The sequence below is a fragment of the Protomyctophum bolini genome, assembly GCF_963924005.1.
Source record: "Protomyctophum bolini genome assembly, chromosome: 10".
Lineage (NCBI taxonomy): Eukaryota > Metazoa > Chordata > Actinopteri > Myctophiformes > Myctophidae > Protomyctophum > Protomyctophum bolini.
This window is the reverse complement of record NC_137871.1, coordinates 34,892,516-34,909,291: the sequence shown is the minus strand read 5'-3', so window position 1 is coordinate 34,909,291 and position 16,776 is coordinate 34,892,516. Positions and strand designations below refer to the sequence as shown.

At 43.1% G+C, this 16,776-nt stretch overlaps 2 protein-coding genes across 4 annotated transcripts in view; one reads left to right on the top strand and one right to left on the bottom strand.

Moving 5' to 3' along the window:
• Positions 1-3,851: 3,851 nt before the first annotated feature.
• LOC308322591 (cytochrome c oxidase assembly protein COX18, mitochondrial-like) overlaps positions 3,852-16,776 on the top strand; it is a 29,500-nt gene continuing 16,575 nt past the window's right edge. The window contains exons 1-7 of one of the 3 annotated variants that reach the window (XM_080773960.1): positions 3,852-3,979; positions 4,091-4,243; positions 9,168-9,242; positions 10,839-10,940; positions 11,062-11,213; positions 13,032-13,147; positions 13,428-13,535. In XM_080773960.1, the coding sequence (XP_080630086.1) occupies positions 10,900-10,940; positions 11,062-11,213; positions 13,032-13,147; positions 13,428-13,535 (417 nt within the window). In that variant the 5' untranslated portion in view covers positions 3,852-3,979; positions 4,091-4,243; positions 9,168-9,242; positions 10,839-10,899. Of the gene's footprint in view, positions 3,984-4,090; positions 4,244-8,864; positions 9,001-9,167; positions 9,243-10,838; positions 10,941-11,061; positions 11,214-13,031; positions 13,148-13,427; positions 13,536-16,776 lie in introns of those variants that run through there. The other 2 variants (XM_080773961.1, XM_080773962.1) reach the window with 2 other exon arrangements.
• LOC308322267 (toll-like receptor 13) lies at positions 3,887-6,466 on the bottom strand (the record flags this gene model as incomplete). Its single annotated transcript, XM_080773463.1, has 3 exons — positions 3,887-4,097; positions 4,203-4,320; positions 6,013-6,466. 3 exons carry the CDS (start codon positions 6,464-6,466, stop codon positions 3,887-3,889), a joined length of 783 nt encoding a protein of 260 aa, XP_080629589.1.

Sequence of the window (16,776 nt, the reverse complement as noted above, 5' to 3'; positions counted from 1 at the left end):
TCAATATTGTTATATTGCTTAGAAAATACTTGTCTGGTATGTCCCACTCCCATCCACTATCATTGCAGCAGTGTGACAGGTTGATTGTCTTAAGATGTGGAAATACAGCTGTTGTGATGCTGAACTTTTTAATCGAGGATGACTCGACACTCAATGTCTTGAGCTCAGAGGACATGTTTAATGGCAGATCTTTTGACTGAAAAGACTCTAACTCATCAATATTGACGTTCAGCACCTTTAAGCTTGGTAGTTGTAAGATTGTGATTATATCTGTCATTTGATAGGATGTTAGAAATAATTCCTGTAAACTGGGGAGTGACTGGAAGGCTGCAGGGTTGATAAATTGGATATCATTACCATCCAAGCTCAGTATCAAGAGGTTAGACAGGCCCTGAAACATGTTGTCTGTCAGTGTTGTTAGTTGGTTATTGTCCATATAGAGCATTTCAAGTTGCACCAAAGGGACAAAAGCACCGTCATCTACATGGGTTATTGAATTATCACTCAGATCCAAATATGTGAGATTTGACAGATGGTCAAAATCTGTGCTGTTTATCTTTTGGATCTTACAATATGTTATTGTTAGTGATATAACGTCTCTGGGAATGCCATCTGGTATGTCAACACAAGAATCACAATTCACTGAAACACCAGCAGTGAAATTGTCAGAGTAAAGGGTAGTGCAGTCTTTCAGGAAGTAAGCCAGTGTGGGACTAAGATGAAGTGTGAACAACAGAAATAAGAAGGAGAAACGATGGCAGCTTCCTGTCTGTAGCATCATGGCTGTCTTCAGGGACAACTGTCAGGTACTTGTGGTGGAGTAATTCTGTTCAACATTGATGATCTAAAGATGATACAACAGTAAAACAGTTACAGTACATGTAACCATTTATTTGATCTTTAACTCTATAGTTCCCTTTAAAGGATTATAGGATTGTGTGTGTGGACACTGGACAGACTTGTACAATTGAACAAGATGTAAAAAAAATGTTGGAGATTCAAGGGTAAACTTGCAAATGAAGCTGTACACAGATGAACTCTCAAAAGGTCGTGGAGAACTTCTCAACTTATTATTGCGGATAACAGAACCGATCTACAAGCTCACAATGCGTCGCGTTCTCACAGATTATGGTCTTGTACATTGCCTAAATGCCTATGCTTTCTGCGCAACACCATCGTGCAATAAAGTACAACTCAGGCTTTAGCTGGCTGCACAGTGTGGCATAATATGGAACAGAAACTTTCCTTGCAACATTGTGCAAAATGAATGGATTTACAACCTACGAATGGTGCAAGTCATGAGACCAGAATAAAGGCGGAGCATTGATCATAATATCGCAGGGCTACAATGAAGGGCACAGCGCACATACTGTGTGTGTGTGTGTGTGTGTGTGTGTTTGTGTTTGTGTGTGTGTGTGTGTGTGTGAGAGAGACACAGAATGTCAACAGCTCAAAGTAAAAACGTTGACTCGTTCAGCTCTTTAACATAGCTGAAGCCCTATATTATAGCAAGGACATACTTTCCAGGAAGAATTATAATATTGAATTTGAATCCTACCTGAACTCTGAAAGTCAGTGACAAGTTTGACAACCATCCTTCCAGTGTTTCACTCAGACAGGAATGAAGTCCATTTGACCACAGCTCCACTGATGCCTCAGAAATTATGAAAGAGGATCAAGCCGAGTGCTTCTGAGAGTTCACAGGCTGACGGAAATGAAGAAATGCTTCACTTTAGTGGAACTAGGACAGAAACTATCAGTGTAAGACTAGAAGGTCATCGCAGCAAGCACGGTCAGGATCTGGACGAATTAGTGACGTCTTGATAGAGGGTATGCGCATGCTTAAAGTGAATGGCACATCGAGTGGCAAAGCAACATGCAAAGTGAGTTTAACATTGTTTAATGTTGTTTAATGCAATCAGATAGGACTTTTCTGTTTGGATGCATGGGCTGTCAAGGCCAGAAAGTCGTTTTTTGCCACTCAGGCATTCCTGCATAACTTCCGGGTTTGATGATGATGTCACGCGCATACCCTCTATTGGGGCCAGATCAAGTCAAACCAAGACTAGTCACATCTGGCCCAGAATATCACCTGATTTCAACCAACATAAATTCTACCCACGAAGACAGATCGAGGCCAGATAAACTTAAGTCATATCATAACTAGTCAGATCTGGTCCAGAATAAAATATATTATTTAAACTGGTGAAGACGTCCTGGAAATTACTTAAAGATCATCCCCATATGGGCTGTGATCTGGCCTAGTCCTGAACGTAAAGATCATCCCCATATGGGCTGTGATCTGGCCTAGTCCTGAACGCAAAGTTCATCCCCATAAGGGCTGTGATCTGGCCTAGTCCTGAACGTAAAGATCATCCCCATATGGGCTGTGATCTGGCCTAGTCCTGAACGTAAAGATCATCCCCATATGGGCTGTGATCTGGCCTAGTCCTAAACGTCACCGGAGTCTGGAGGACGTCATAACGTTATCATGAGGTTATTTGTCTTGCTGGGATGATGCACCTTACTTGACCTAGCCTTGACGACCATGCAGTCTTATGCAAATAAGTTTAAAATGTAATTTAGATTACATTTAGTTATTTAGTCAGATGCCAGGTCCATTTGTTGACCTGGCAATCTGGCATCCTATAGTTTGGATAGTTTAAATGTTCAGATGAAAACACCTGACATACAAATGTGTTTTTAAAAGCGTTTTAAAAGAACACACTGACTCTGACCCAAGTGCAGGGAGTTCCATGGCAAAGACCCAGGGCTAAGACTCAAGGCTAAGACCCAAGGGCAGGGAGTTCCAAGTCAAAGACCCAGGGCTAAGACTCAAGGCTAAGACCCAAGGGCAGGGAGTTCCATGGCAAAGACCCAGGGCTAAGACTCAAGGCTAAGACCCAAGGGCAGGGAGTTCCATGGCAAAGACCCAGGGCTAAGACTCAAGGCTAAGACCCAAGGGCAGGGAGTTCCATGGCAAAGACCCAGGGCTAAGACTCAAGGCTAAGACCCAAGGGCAGGGAGTTCCATGGCAAAGACCCAGGGCTAAGACTCAAGGCTAAGACCCAAGGGCAGGGAGTTCCATGGCAAAGACCCAGGGCTAAGACTCAAGGCTAAGACCCAAGGGCAGGGAGTTCCAAGTCAAAGGTGCCCGAGCCGCAAAGGATGATGTATGTGTTACTGTAAAACACTCTGGATAAAGAGAATCTGCTAATTATGCCAGCATTGTATATTGCAATTATAGGGCCCTATCTTACACGACATTAGACACGACAGTGTTATCATTGTTAGTTTAAATATAGGGCTCTATCTTACAGACATTAGAGCAGCACTATTATCATTGTTAGCTTACATATATGTCTAATCAGAGTCTCATGGTGGCGCTATAACAGGACAATGTGAAACAGGTTCTGCTCTGGCCTCCAGGGAGTGTGTGTGAAGTTTCACGTCCATCGCTCCAACAGTGGCGGAAATTAGCTGTTCACACGCACGCACGTCGCGCACGCACGCGCGCACACACACACACACACACAGGGCAGGGCCAAAACATAGTCTCGGTCACGCCTTCGGCCTGGCGGAGAGTAGACAACAAAACAAAAAAGAACATTGTATGAGAGAGTATAGTTGAAAAAAATGTGTTACAGTGTGAAGCGATGTTTCACTCGATGTTTCACTTAGTCTCGGTAATATTACCATGTTGACCATGAACAAATTCACTCACTCAACATTCTGTCTCAGAAGTGTTGCTTGTTTGACTTTCCATTGATTGTAATGAGGTTATGAACATAATTATATATACAGTAAAATACCTAAATAACATACATATTACACACATTATGGTTTCATTTCTCTCCAGAACAGGCATGCTGGGGTCTCAGGTGGTTCAGGAGGTCAGGTCAGCGTGAGGTGTGTCCAGAGCTCTGCGTAGGTTCTGCCAGAACAGTCCAGGGTGCTGTCCAGCCCGGGACCAGCTCAGGTAGGTGTGTCTCTTCACCAGCCTCTTCATGTGATAGTAGGGAGACAACTGGTGGGCTGGAATGTCCTCCAGAAACACCAGGATCAATACGTCCTTCTGTTCGTCAAACAGACGGTAGCTGCACACAGGAGACCAGAGGACATACACTCAGTTAAGGATGGGCGTTCGAATCCACCATGATGCTTTGTCGAGCAATGAAACATCAGAGAAATGGCGCCCCCACCTGGCCATCTGGATCTCTCTAGAGCACCATTCACTCTCCAGGTAATGATGGCTGATCACACAGATGATCTTTCTGCTACCATAGATGGCATCTGTAATGTTCTTTATGATGGTTGTACCTGGAAACAAAACAAACATTATGTAAACCACATTCAAAACTACTTAACTTCTTGAGAGACGGATATATATACTATTTACTGTTGCATGCTGTAATAATAATGCCACTAAAGACAACACCGTTTTTCAGACAGAGCGAGGTCCCTAAAGAAACAAACATTAATATAAACTAGAACGGTGCCCGTTAGGTACTGGGCCTACTTGGAACGATGCAAGTTGGAAAAGCATGCCCCACCCAGATGATCAGGTGTGATCAATAGAGGGTATGCGCGTGACATCATCGTACATGGAAGTTATGCGGAAACGCCCACTGAGTGGCAAAAAACTACTTTCTGACCTTGATAGTCCATTCACCTAAACAGAAAAGTCCATCCTGTCTGATTGCATAAAACAATGTTAAATTCACCAACATTGCAGCTGTACGAAAAACTTGAATTATCCTTTTTCTATCTGCAATGTTTTTGTTTCATAAAAATCCACCATGGAAACGTTATGAGCTACTTTCTGTCAAGTAATGCCTGCATTTGATTATTTTGTCAGAGTTTGGAAGTGCTTATTTTCAATAACACAACATTTTGCTGCCTCCTGCATTATGTGACATTTATAAACGGGTGGTACGCACGGTTGAGTGATTTCCAACGAGCGCTTCCAAACTCCAACACTCCAACATGCTGCTCAATGTTTTGCCACTCAGTCTAGATGAGGGGGGCGTACGTGTCCTGATGGGAAAAGCATGCCTGTGCGCATACTCTCTATAGTGACTCTTTTTGATGCAGAGACAGTCATGGCGTTTCTTTTTTTTCTTCAAATTGAGTTAATAGCACATGCAAACTCTTAACATACATAGCATAGCATGTCTGAAATAAAAGTCACAGCTGAAATCGACATGTAAATGTGAAACAAATGCTTAAACTTGTAGCTAGGTAGGTGTAATGTTAGAGTCCATGAAGTGATCCTTGAAGAACCATGAAGTTCTCCACAAGACATTACTCTATAAGTCATAATCCAGAACTGTGGGTCAAACTGAACAACCAATATGTCATTGTGAAACTATATTCCCTGCTTTCACATGACATGGAAAAACCTTTTTTTCTTTCTTTTTTTTAATCAATGACTCGGTCAGAAATGGTCACACTTGGCTAATTTGGGCCCTCTCCAGAGCCTGGGCAGAGGCTTTTGTGCTGGTTCTGGACAACCATGGATACGATTGACCAAGACCGGGCACTGCACTCCCTGTGGAGGTGTGGAACACGTGTGGTGAATTTTTAATTCTAATAGTTTTTACAGACGTACTCACGTACACACAGTCATGGTGCATTCATACAGTAGATAGATACAGTATTACTTAGACCAGGGGTTCTCGACGTTTTGGGCTGGGAAAGGCGCTTTATAAATAAAATGTACCTTACCTTACCTTAACCCCTCTCCCCCAATACCAATAACATTAATAATAAAGACATCATAAATAAATACTGAAACCAGATATAATCATTAAGGAAGGTTTATGCATGTACTATGTGTACTATGTAAATTCTTAATTTCTATTTTCCAGACATCCCTCCATTCAATTGCAAAAAAAAAAAAAAAACACAATGAAATATATATTTTCTTTTTATTTATTTATCTGGGGACCCCCCAAAATAATTTGGCCCCCAGGTTGAGAATCCCTGACTTAGACAGAGAGAGGTTTGTACCTGGTAAGAAGTCTCGATGGTGCAAACAGAGTCTCCAGCCCTGCTCTCCCTCCAGCACTGGAAGCATTTCTCTGTAAACCCAGAGCTCATCGTGAACGTTGTAGGAGATGAAGGCATCGTAGCGCTGAGGAGACCCCTTCTTTCTTTCCTTGGCATCATAAAGGAAGGCCAGGAAGAGGTAGTAGGCATAGAAAAGATGCAAACGCAGGAAGTGGTAGATGAAGGATGTGAGCAGAGTTAGCACAATCACACAAGCGGAGGAAATGTAGCAGAGGAAGCTAGCATCCACCAAACAGGAACGGATGTCAAAGTCCAGAAACCTGGTTCCCTTTTTATCCAGAGGAGAGCCACAACTGTAGCGGTGTGTGTCAACTACCTGTGTCGGGTTGATGGTCAGCATCCACTGCCGAACGTCAGCATTAGAACAGTCACACGTGAAAGGGTTGTGATCCATGTTAACATATTTGAGAGCAGGGAGAAAATGGAACACAGAGACATTGATTACCGCCAACTTGTTCTGTCTCAGGTCCAGCCAAGAGAGTCTAGTCAGGTTGACTTGTGCCAGGAAGTCCAGGGACTTCAGTTCATTGTGGGAGAGATGGAGAGCTTCTAGGTTGGGTGTGTTCGTGATGTATGATGTGTTAGTCATACATAATTGCTGGTTGAATTGCATTTTAAGGCTCTTCAGGCTCTTCAGAGACGGTAAATACCATGACGATATAATTTTGCTGTCAACAAAATTAAAACTTAGACTAAGAGTTTCAAGTTCATCCAGTCCTTCTAAAGCAGTGCTGTCAAACCCGAACAGTGCATCTGATCCAAACGCTAAGTGTTTGAGTGATTTCAGATTTGTAAAATCCCCCTTCTCGAGGAATGAAATTTGATTCAGAGTGACATCCAATAATTCTAGTTTATGTAGACCAATCTTGAATGCATCGCCAAACATCCATATGAGATTGTCGCTCATTTTCAGAACCTTTAACTCACTGAGATGTTGAAAAACACACGGTTTGAGTTCAGAGATGCGGTTGGAATCTAGATTGAGGTGTATGAGTCTGGTTACATTTAAGAAGTCTGAGCAGCTTAAACTATGAATGCTATTGTGTTGCAGGCTTAGGTTTTGAAGCACAGGGAGATAATTAACAACGTCTGGCACTTTGGAAAGGTAGTTACAGGCGAGGTCCAGGAGACTGAGCTGATTCATGTGTTTCATTGAATCCCTGGACAGTTCAGTCAGGTCATTATATGATAGGTCCAGGTAGGTTAGTTGACTACAATGTGACAGTTTTTCACTTAATTTGGCAATGTGGTTAGAGGCTACAACAAGTATCCTCAGTGTGGGTATTTGACAGGCAATATTTAGGAGACCTCTGTCTATCCTCTGTCTATGCATGAGGTGCAGATTCTCCAGTGAATCGAGGCTCTGTAGAGACTTTTTGATGGAGTTAAAGGTCATATAAGGACCAAACAAATACACTGTAGTTATATTCCTGAGAAAATACTTGTCTGGTATTTCCCATTCCCATCCAGTATCGTTACAACAGTGTGACAGGTCAATTAACTTAAGATGTGGAAACACGGCTGTTGTGATGCTAAACCTTTTTATCGAACCCGAACTAATTCTCAACTCCCTGAGCTCAGAGGACATGTTTAATGGCAGATCTATTGACTGAAAAGAGTCTAATGTGTAAATTGAGATGTTCAGCATCAGTAAGCGTGGTAATTGTAAGATGGTAATAATATCTGTCATTTGATGTATCGGGTTGGACTTCAGACTTAGTTCCTGTAAACTGGGGAGTGACTGCAAGGCTGCAGGGTTGATGGAAGTGATATTGTTTACATCCAAGCTCAGTATCAAGAGGTTAGCCAGTCCCTGAAACATGTTGTCTGTCAGTGTTGTCAGTTTGTTGTAGTTCATATGGAGCTCTTTGAGTTCCACCAAAGGCACAAAAGCACCGTCATCTACATGAGTTATACAATTGTCTCTCAGTTCCAAATCTCTGAGATTCACCAGATTGTAGAAATCTGTCTTGTTTATCCTCTGAATGTCATTATTCTGGAGTGTTAATGATATAACCTCTCTAGGAATGTCATCTGGTATGCTAAGGAGGTGATGGTTTTTGCATTCCACTGAAACACCAGCAGTGACATTGTCAGAGTAAAGAATATTGCAGTTTTTCAGGAAGTAAGCCAGTGTGGGACTAAGATGAAGCGTGAACAACAGAAATAAGAAGGAGAAACAATGGCAGCTTCCTGTCTGTAGCATCATGGCTGTCTTCAGGGTCAAACTGTCAGGTACTTGTGGTGGAGAAACTCTGCTGTGGACATTGGTTGGTGACAACACTGTTCAGCATTGATGATCTAAAGAGGATACAACAGTATACAAAAGTACGATGTCATGAAAACTTTAAGCGAATGAGCAATCAAATGGCCCCAAACCTAGACTACTCAGCAATATGTTTTGTATGATAACTCTTCCTCAGGCAGTACATGGGCAGTGATCTCCCTCCTCTATTATTCGTGCATTGATTGGATAGCTATGGCAGAACACGGCAGAGAAGTGAGAATCTAAATTAGTGAAGTGAAACTGTAAACCATATGACAGGAGGCTGAACAGGAACAATGGTGAGCCTCACGTGAGTCAAAGCAATGTGCGGAATCTGCACACGTACAGTTGACGTCACGTGTGCACAACGGGTTTGCAGGTGAATTCTGCCAAATCCAGCCTGTGACCCAGTATGACTAATTTGACAGCCCTGATCTAAAGCGAGTGATCAATAACACATGTTCTTCTTCTCCACTACATAATAAAACAAGATTACAAAACAACATGATTCCATCTTGAGCAGCGTCTACTTTTATGTGATGACTGTTAGTCGTCACATTGTGTGTTGCATCCTACTGGCTCACTTGCCAGTGAGGACTGGAAGGACTTTGAGCCCGTCCCCCCGTCCCACTTCGCATCTGTTGCATTGGAGCCCTCAGTGTGTGAGCGATGATTAATTTTTTCTCTACTTTTTCTTACATACATACGGGCATGCACTGTAACCACTATTTGAAACTTTTAACTGTTGAAAAACAGCAGATCTACAAGCTCATAGTGCAGCACCAAGTGAAAATGTGGCACAAATCATTTAATGTGTATGCTTTCACAGCGGAAGTCCCTGGAGGTCCCTGGAACAACATACTGTATGTTCAGATGGGGGTCGGCGGCCGAAGAAAAAGTGCAGGCAAGTGAGCAGGCAAATGTTTTTGTCACTGGTCGACAAAAACACATTGAAGACCCTAACAGGAGCCCTCGTACAAGGTTTCTTCGACTAAGTATGCATGCACCTCTTGGTACCACAGCACCTCCTCTAAGGCCCTTAAAACAACTGGTCAGGCTACTACTTGGCCTCACTCCCAGAACCCATCTCACCCCTGCCCACTTTGACAGGCTGGAATGGCTTAGGGTCGACGACAGAGTACAGCATCTTGCAATGGGTCTGGTCCACAAGGTGTGATACACCAACAAGATACCCATGTACCTGTCTAGATACTACCTTAATGTCAAAGAAGTCCACACATGTGCAACCCAGATTCAGCACAAACAAGGGACTAAATTAATTTCGCTCCTATGCCGCTCTCAAAGGTCACCTATACGGACGGTTGCAATTCGAAACTGGCCCCCATGACCCACCCCTTTCCCCTCACTGTATATACAGTATGTGTTTTTTTTCCCTTTTTACCTCCTTTATGATGATTTCCTGTTCTTGGCTATGTAGAAGTGTACCGGTACCTATATTTGTACGTCTCTAAATGTTATGATGAATTGAACATGGTGGACCCTCTTGTAAACAAGTGTAATGCTTTATGGTGTCGTCCACAGTTAACAGTCTTGTTATTGTGCCCCCCCCCCTTTCTGTACCAGAGGAATTGAAACATTTAAACATACCTGATCCTTCTTCAGGGTGATACTGTGAGAGGAATGAAGCAGAGAGAGCATGAGACATGGAAGTGTGTTTGACCACAGAATTCGCATGGTGTGTCAAGAGTGGAGAGAAGTGAGAGTGAGTGAGAGGGGAAGTACCCACAAACAATGACAGGTGTGTTTGTGTGTGTGTGTGTGTGTGTGTGTGTGTGTGTGTGTGTGTGTGTGTGTGTGTGTGTGTGTGCGCGTGTGTGCGCGTGCTCGTTCTCAGTGGTCCCTGAAGGAGTTCCAGGGGGTCCCAGTGACACCTGCTGGTGGCACGGTGACATGCAATGTGGAATGCAATGTGGAATGTCTAAACTAGTTTGTGTTATATTATTCAGATTCCATGTGACTTGATTAGACTGATTTCATATTCATACTGATTCCAATGTGGCACAGATCAGGCTGGATTTGGCTGCCAGTGTGAAATCAGTCACACAGATCTGTGACAGATCCGATCTGGTCACTTGCAAATGCTGTGTGACAGGCCAAAAGATCAGATTTGAGAAATAAGTCAGATTTGGCTGGATTTGACTGCAGTCTAAATGGGGCCTCAATAGTTCTGCTGTAATAAAAGTTTAAAATGCCTTTTAATTTATCATGGATTTATGGTTGACACCTGTGCATTTTGACTGGACTCACAACAACAAACAACAAAGTGCCATGGATTTTTCTTCTCTTTGCTCGTCTTTCAACAATGACTAGGAGAATCATTTGGTGAAATCAACTCCTCTCATCCAGCAGTGAATAGTGATCGTAGTACTGCACATATTTGTTGTTTGTTCATTTTCTATTCAAGGCCTCAGATGTCTCAGAAAATCTTGCAGAGGAAATCAAAACAATCTCTGCTCTCTCAATAACTAATGACATTCAGGTGGAGAGGCTACAGACGTAGATAGCTGAGCTAGCGGAAAAGGCTACGGTTTGAGGTGTCAATGCGAGCCAGAGAGAGAAACTGGACAGATGCAAACTGCAGGTAAATAAACTAAATTACATAGAATCTTAATACAGTATGTGTGTGATTTGGTGGTGGGGGGGGGGGGGGGGGGGTCATAACTGCTACTTGAACTTCATATGAGTACTATTATCATCAACAGGTATCAATTTAAGAAGAATCTACGTCGTATCATATCAGAACTGTACGTCAGAGACAACTGTCACCCGTTTAAAGCATCCATGTTAATCTGGGTTCAAGTTCCTCTCTGGATCAGTGTCTCTCTGGCTCTACGGAACCTCAGTCTAAATACTGGTAAATACACACTCAAAGCACTCTTAGTATTACCGATGAAAGATCACAACAGTGCCAGAATAGAGACAACAGTTATGCAGAAGTAGATGGACGCCTGGATTGAGAGAGATAGTGTGATGTAAAAATTCTATTATATTATCTATCTATCTTATCTATTCTTTTGCTGTGTTCAATTTGCTTATGCAGACGGAAGCCTTTATTTAGTTTGTTCTTTCTTATCCTGTGTGCACGTAGTGGCCACAGCATTCCATTCTGTTCCATTGTGGCTCTGCAGCCATGGTTACGATTAAGAATATGCCTCATATGGTTGGAGAAGGATGTTGCGCTTCAACAATGGGATTCTCAGGCTGTGCAACAGTGACACTTGGTGGTGAACAAGCACTATTTCCGTGCTCGGACACAGCCAGGGACACAGCCACACACAGCTGTCTATAGGAGTGGTTGCACCACTCAAAAATATGAAAGAGGTAGCACATCTGACATCTCAGGTCAAGGAGGACAAAATGATCACATTTCACTAGAAAAACGCATGCTTTGGCACCATGGAGCCTTCTTCAGAGCTCTGGGGATGGATCTGTGCCCAAGTGAAATCTGAGTATTTTGTTCTCCTTGACCTTAGATTTGAGATGTGCTACATTTTTGTAATAAGCCATATGTGGCGTTACGTTATGCTGGTGAAACCAGATGTTTGTGAAGAAAATAAATGTATCTATAAACAACTTGAACTTCCCAATGTACGTGTCTACTGAGACGCTCTTCCGATGTGATCTCCAAACCTTGCATACATTCAGCCTGTCACGGGGCAGCCCGAGACACATAGGCAATGATTTTAGGGACATTGCACACACTTGACTACACAGCTGCTTCCAATTCATCACCATCCAGCCGGTTTGGAAGTGTGGGTCAAGTTGTGTCATTGGATGTACTGTAAAATGTTCTACTCATGGTTTTATGATGTGGGTCCCCTCTCTAGTACCTTTGATTGGGAAGGTGCCAAGCAGAGGAGGAGGTAGCTCTGGTCCATAGCTCTAATGTGTTTCATTTAGAGCTATGTTACTCTCAACTTCCGCCGCTCGCATGAATGCAGACCAGCCTCTCCTCTTTAGCGTAAATAAAAATAACGTTTTTGCTACTCACCAAAACAAAGGCGAGTTGTGTCATTAGAAAGCCTACTTTCCTTAGTGGACGCCAGAAAGGGATTTTTTCACCGGAGGAAAAATATTCTCTATGAGGCAATTCTCTGGGCAATATTGGTAGAGGGCAGCGGAGTAACTAAAAGTATTTTTTCCCCGGTGGAAACAAAATCCACATTTGGCCAAAAAGTACAGTTTATACGTGTGGTGGGGGGCTCAGAGTGCGTCCACTAAGGAAAGTAGGCTTTCTAATGACACAACTCGCCTTTGTTTTGGTGAGTAGCAAAAAACGTTATTTTTATGCCTGGTGTTAGCTTATGGTGAGTTAATTGAATTGCCAGTTGCAGTGTTCTGTGTTTTTGGGTATGTCTCACTCCCTATAAAAGGGAGCCTGCAGTGCAGGTGATGAGAGTCAGTAAGACTTGGGTTGACGCATAGTAACAGCCTGATGGAGAGCTGCTGTGTTGCCGTCAAGTGTGTTTATATTTTCTAGAACTGTTATTGTGGCCAGTCTTGTCTTTCCCCGAGGCTGCACTCCATTATAGACTGAACTGGACTGCTGGTCTTTGGGAGGTGAATAAAAAAAGAATAATAAAAAAACACCGGTACTATTAACTGTGTGCAGTGGAATTTCCATGACAACAGAGAGAGTAGTTACGCATCTGTTCTGTTGGTGTGCTTGCAGGTGTACATACAGAGCTGTCGACAGGAGGCTTTCTGTGGTTGACTAATCTGACACTTCCTGATCCCACCTGGATACTTCCTGTCTGCCTGGGTCTCTTCAACCTTTTTATAGTGGAGGTAAGAGAGGTTTTTTCGCACTGTGGAGCACTGATGGCAGCTATGAGTTCCATCCTGAAGTGAAATATTGTATTGATTTACGTTTATAACACGTATAAATGTTTTTCTTGTTTTCTTTCTTTTTTATTATGGCTAGGGATTTTTGAAACGCACTGTAATCAAAATAGCAATGTACTGTATCACAAAATCGTGTGTGTGTGTGTGTGTGTGTGTGTGTGTGTGTGTGTGTGGGGGGGGGGGTGGTATTGCTACAGTATATTAATGTCATTCTCTCTCCTAGGTATTTGTTCTTCAGAGGAAGGACATGTCCAGGTTTCAGAAGATTGTCACCAACATCTTCAGAGGAGCTTCCCTCATCATGATCCCTATAGCATCCACAGTGCCCTCGGTAAGTGGATGTGTGTGTTAAGCTAGCTACGCAGTGGGACTGACACACACACAACACACACTGTTTATCAGCTTCACGCTGCGTCTCGCCCCATCAACAATGTGCCAACCAAAACGGTTACCCTTATTCCATACTCTTATTTATCCGATCTTCCAACTCTGATAAACTGATATACAGTACGGATAGAGCAATCAGGCACCCCCCCCACACACACACCCACACACACACACCACCAGACAGACAGACAGACAGACAGGCTTTTGTATTTGACTTGGAACAGATTTTTGTTTTCAGTATCAAATGAATGTTTACTTTGAATTCTTTAAGCTCTTTGTATTCTCTGACTTAACTCTCCTCTCATCTCCTCTTCTCCTGTCTGTTCCTCACCCCTCCCCTCCTCCCCTTCTCCTGTCTGTTCCTCACCCCTCCCCTCCTCTTCTCCTCCTGTCTGTTCCTCACCCCTCCCTTCCTCCCCTTCTCCTGTCTGTTCCTCACCCCTCCCCTCCTCCCCTTCTCCTGTCTGTTCCTCACCCCTCCCCTCCTCCCCTTCTCCTGTCTGTTCCTCACCCCTCCCCTTCTCCTGTCTGTTCCTCACCCCTCCCCTCCTCCCCTTCTCCTGTCTGTTCCTCACCCCTCCCCTCCTCCCCTTCTCCTGTCTGTTCCTCACCCCTCCCCTTCTCCTGTCTGTTCCTCACCCCTCCCCTCCTCCCCTTCTCCTGTCTGTTCCTCACCCCTCCCCTCCTCCCCTTCTCCTGTCTGTTCCTCACCCCTCCCCTTCTCCTGTCTGTTCCTCACCCCTCCCCTCCTCCCCTTCTCCTGTCTGTTCCTCACCCCTCCCCTCCTCTTCTCCTCCTGTCTGTTCCTCACCCCTCCCCCCTCCTCTTCTCCTGTCTGTTCCTCACCCCTCCCCCCTCCTCTCCTCCTGTCTGTTCCTCACCCCTCCTCTCATCTCCTCTTCTCCTGTCTGTTCCTCACCCCTCCCCCCTCCTCTTCTCCTGTCTGTTCCTCACCCCTCCCCTCCTCCTCTTCTCCTGTCTGTTCCTCACCCCTCCCTCCTCCTCTCCTCCTGTCTGTTCCTCACCCCTCCCGAAAACGAGTGCTTCCAAACTCTGATGGCAAGATGGCCGCGGTCTGGTCAATTGACCTTTTGCAGATGCCATGTTTCCATCAGAGTTTGGAAGCACTCGTTTTCAGTAAAGCAACGTCCTGCTGCCTCTTGCATTATGTGCTAACAGGTGGTACGCAGGACAGTTGAGTGATATCTAACGAGCACTCCCAAACTCCAGCACTTGAAAAAATAATCACCTGCAAGGACACAAAGTAGCTCATAACAACATGTCTACAGTGGATTTTTATGAAACAAACACTTTGAGGATAGAAAGAGAATTATTCAAGCTTTCCCTACAGCTGCAATGTTAGTGAGTTTGACGTTGTGTAATACAATCAGACAGGACTTTTATGTTTGGATGAATGGGCTGTCTATGGGAAGTTGCACCTTGTTAGCACCTTTCCATTAACATATTATGGTATTGGTAAGATGGCCTGTGTGTGTGTGTGTGAGCACGAAAATATATAGTGTGTTCACCACCAGGTGTCACTGTTGCACTCCTAACAGACAGATACAGTACAGTACAGCACAGTACAGTACAGTACCACTCACTTCAGACGGGTCAGAGTTTATTTTTTAAGTGTTGGGAGTTTGGAAGCACTCGTTTTTGTTAACTGGCCGTGCTGCTGCCTCCTGCATTATGTGCAATGGTATGCAGGGCCGTTCAGTGACTTAAACAAGCGCTACCTGTCCTGCACATAATTTCTTGACAGAAAGTAGCTCATAATAAATAACATGTCTGCGCTGTTTTAATCAAGTACATTTTGAAATCCATATTTCGACATGGAACTTGGAAGCATTGATATCCGTTTAAGAAAAAACGGATAGTTCACAATGTTTTAACTTGAGCTGTATGAAATACTTGCCTTTAATATAGTTGTTGCAACTGTATTGATTGATTGCCAGAGTCTCGTGGTGGGAGTTCTGCTCTGGTTTTGGTGAATATTAAAGGGACACTTCACCCTTTTTTGCAAAAACATAATATGTTAATGACGATTAGAAGATTTAGAACACTTTCCGTGGGGTCTTTATGTGTGTAATATGTGGTTTTAATATTTGAAAAACATAATATGTTAATGACGATTAGAAGATTTAGAACATCATTTTTGAAGATTTGAAAAAAATGACGAAATGACAAAAACGATGGGTTATAGCCCATGTTTTTTGAAATTTTGAAAAAAAAAGTTAGCCTCGTTTCTCATCATTTTGGACCGTGGGCTATAGCCCATATCGTACGGCATACTATAGCGCGCCGTTTTTCATCATTTTTGAGGATTTGAAAAAAATGACGAAATGACAAAAACGATGGGTTATAGCCCATGTTTTTTTAAATTTTGAAAAAAAAAGTTAGCCTCGTTTCTCATCATTTTGGACTGTGGGCTATAGCCCATATCGTACGGCATACTATAGCGCGCCGTTTTTCATCATTTTTGAGGATTTAAAAAAATGACGAAATGACAAAAACGATGGGTTATAGCCCATGTTTTTTGAAATTTTGAAAAAAAAAGTTAGCCTCGTTTCTCATCATTTTGGACCGTGGGCTATAGCCCATATCGTACGGCATACTATAGCGCGCCGTTTTTCATCATTTTTGAGGATTTGAAAAAAATGACGAAATGACAAAAACGATGGGTTATAGCCCATGTTTTTTGAAATTTTGAAAAAAAAAGTTAGCCTCGTTTCTCATCATTTTGGACCGTGGGCTATAGCCCATATCGTACGGCATACTATAGCGCGCCGTTTTTCATCATTTTTGAGGATTTGAAAAAAATGACGAAATGACAAAAACGATGGGTTATAGCCCATGTTTTTTGAAATTTTGAAAAAAAAAAGTTAGCCTCGTTTCTCATCATTTTGGACCGTGGGCTATAGCCCATATCGTACGGCATACTATAGCGCGCCGTTTTTCATCATTTTTGAGGATTTGAAAAAAATGACGAAATGACAAAAACGATGGGTTATAGCCCATGTTTTTTGAAATTTTGGAAAAAAAAGTTAGCCTCGTTTCTCATCATTTTGGACTGTGGGCTATAGCCCATATCGTACGGCATACTATAGCGCGCCGTTTTTCATCATTTTTGAGGATTTGAAAAAAATGACGAAATGACAAAAACGATGGGTTATAGCCCATGT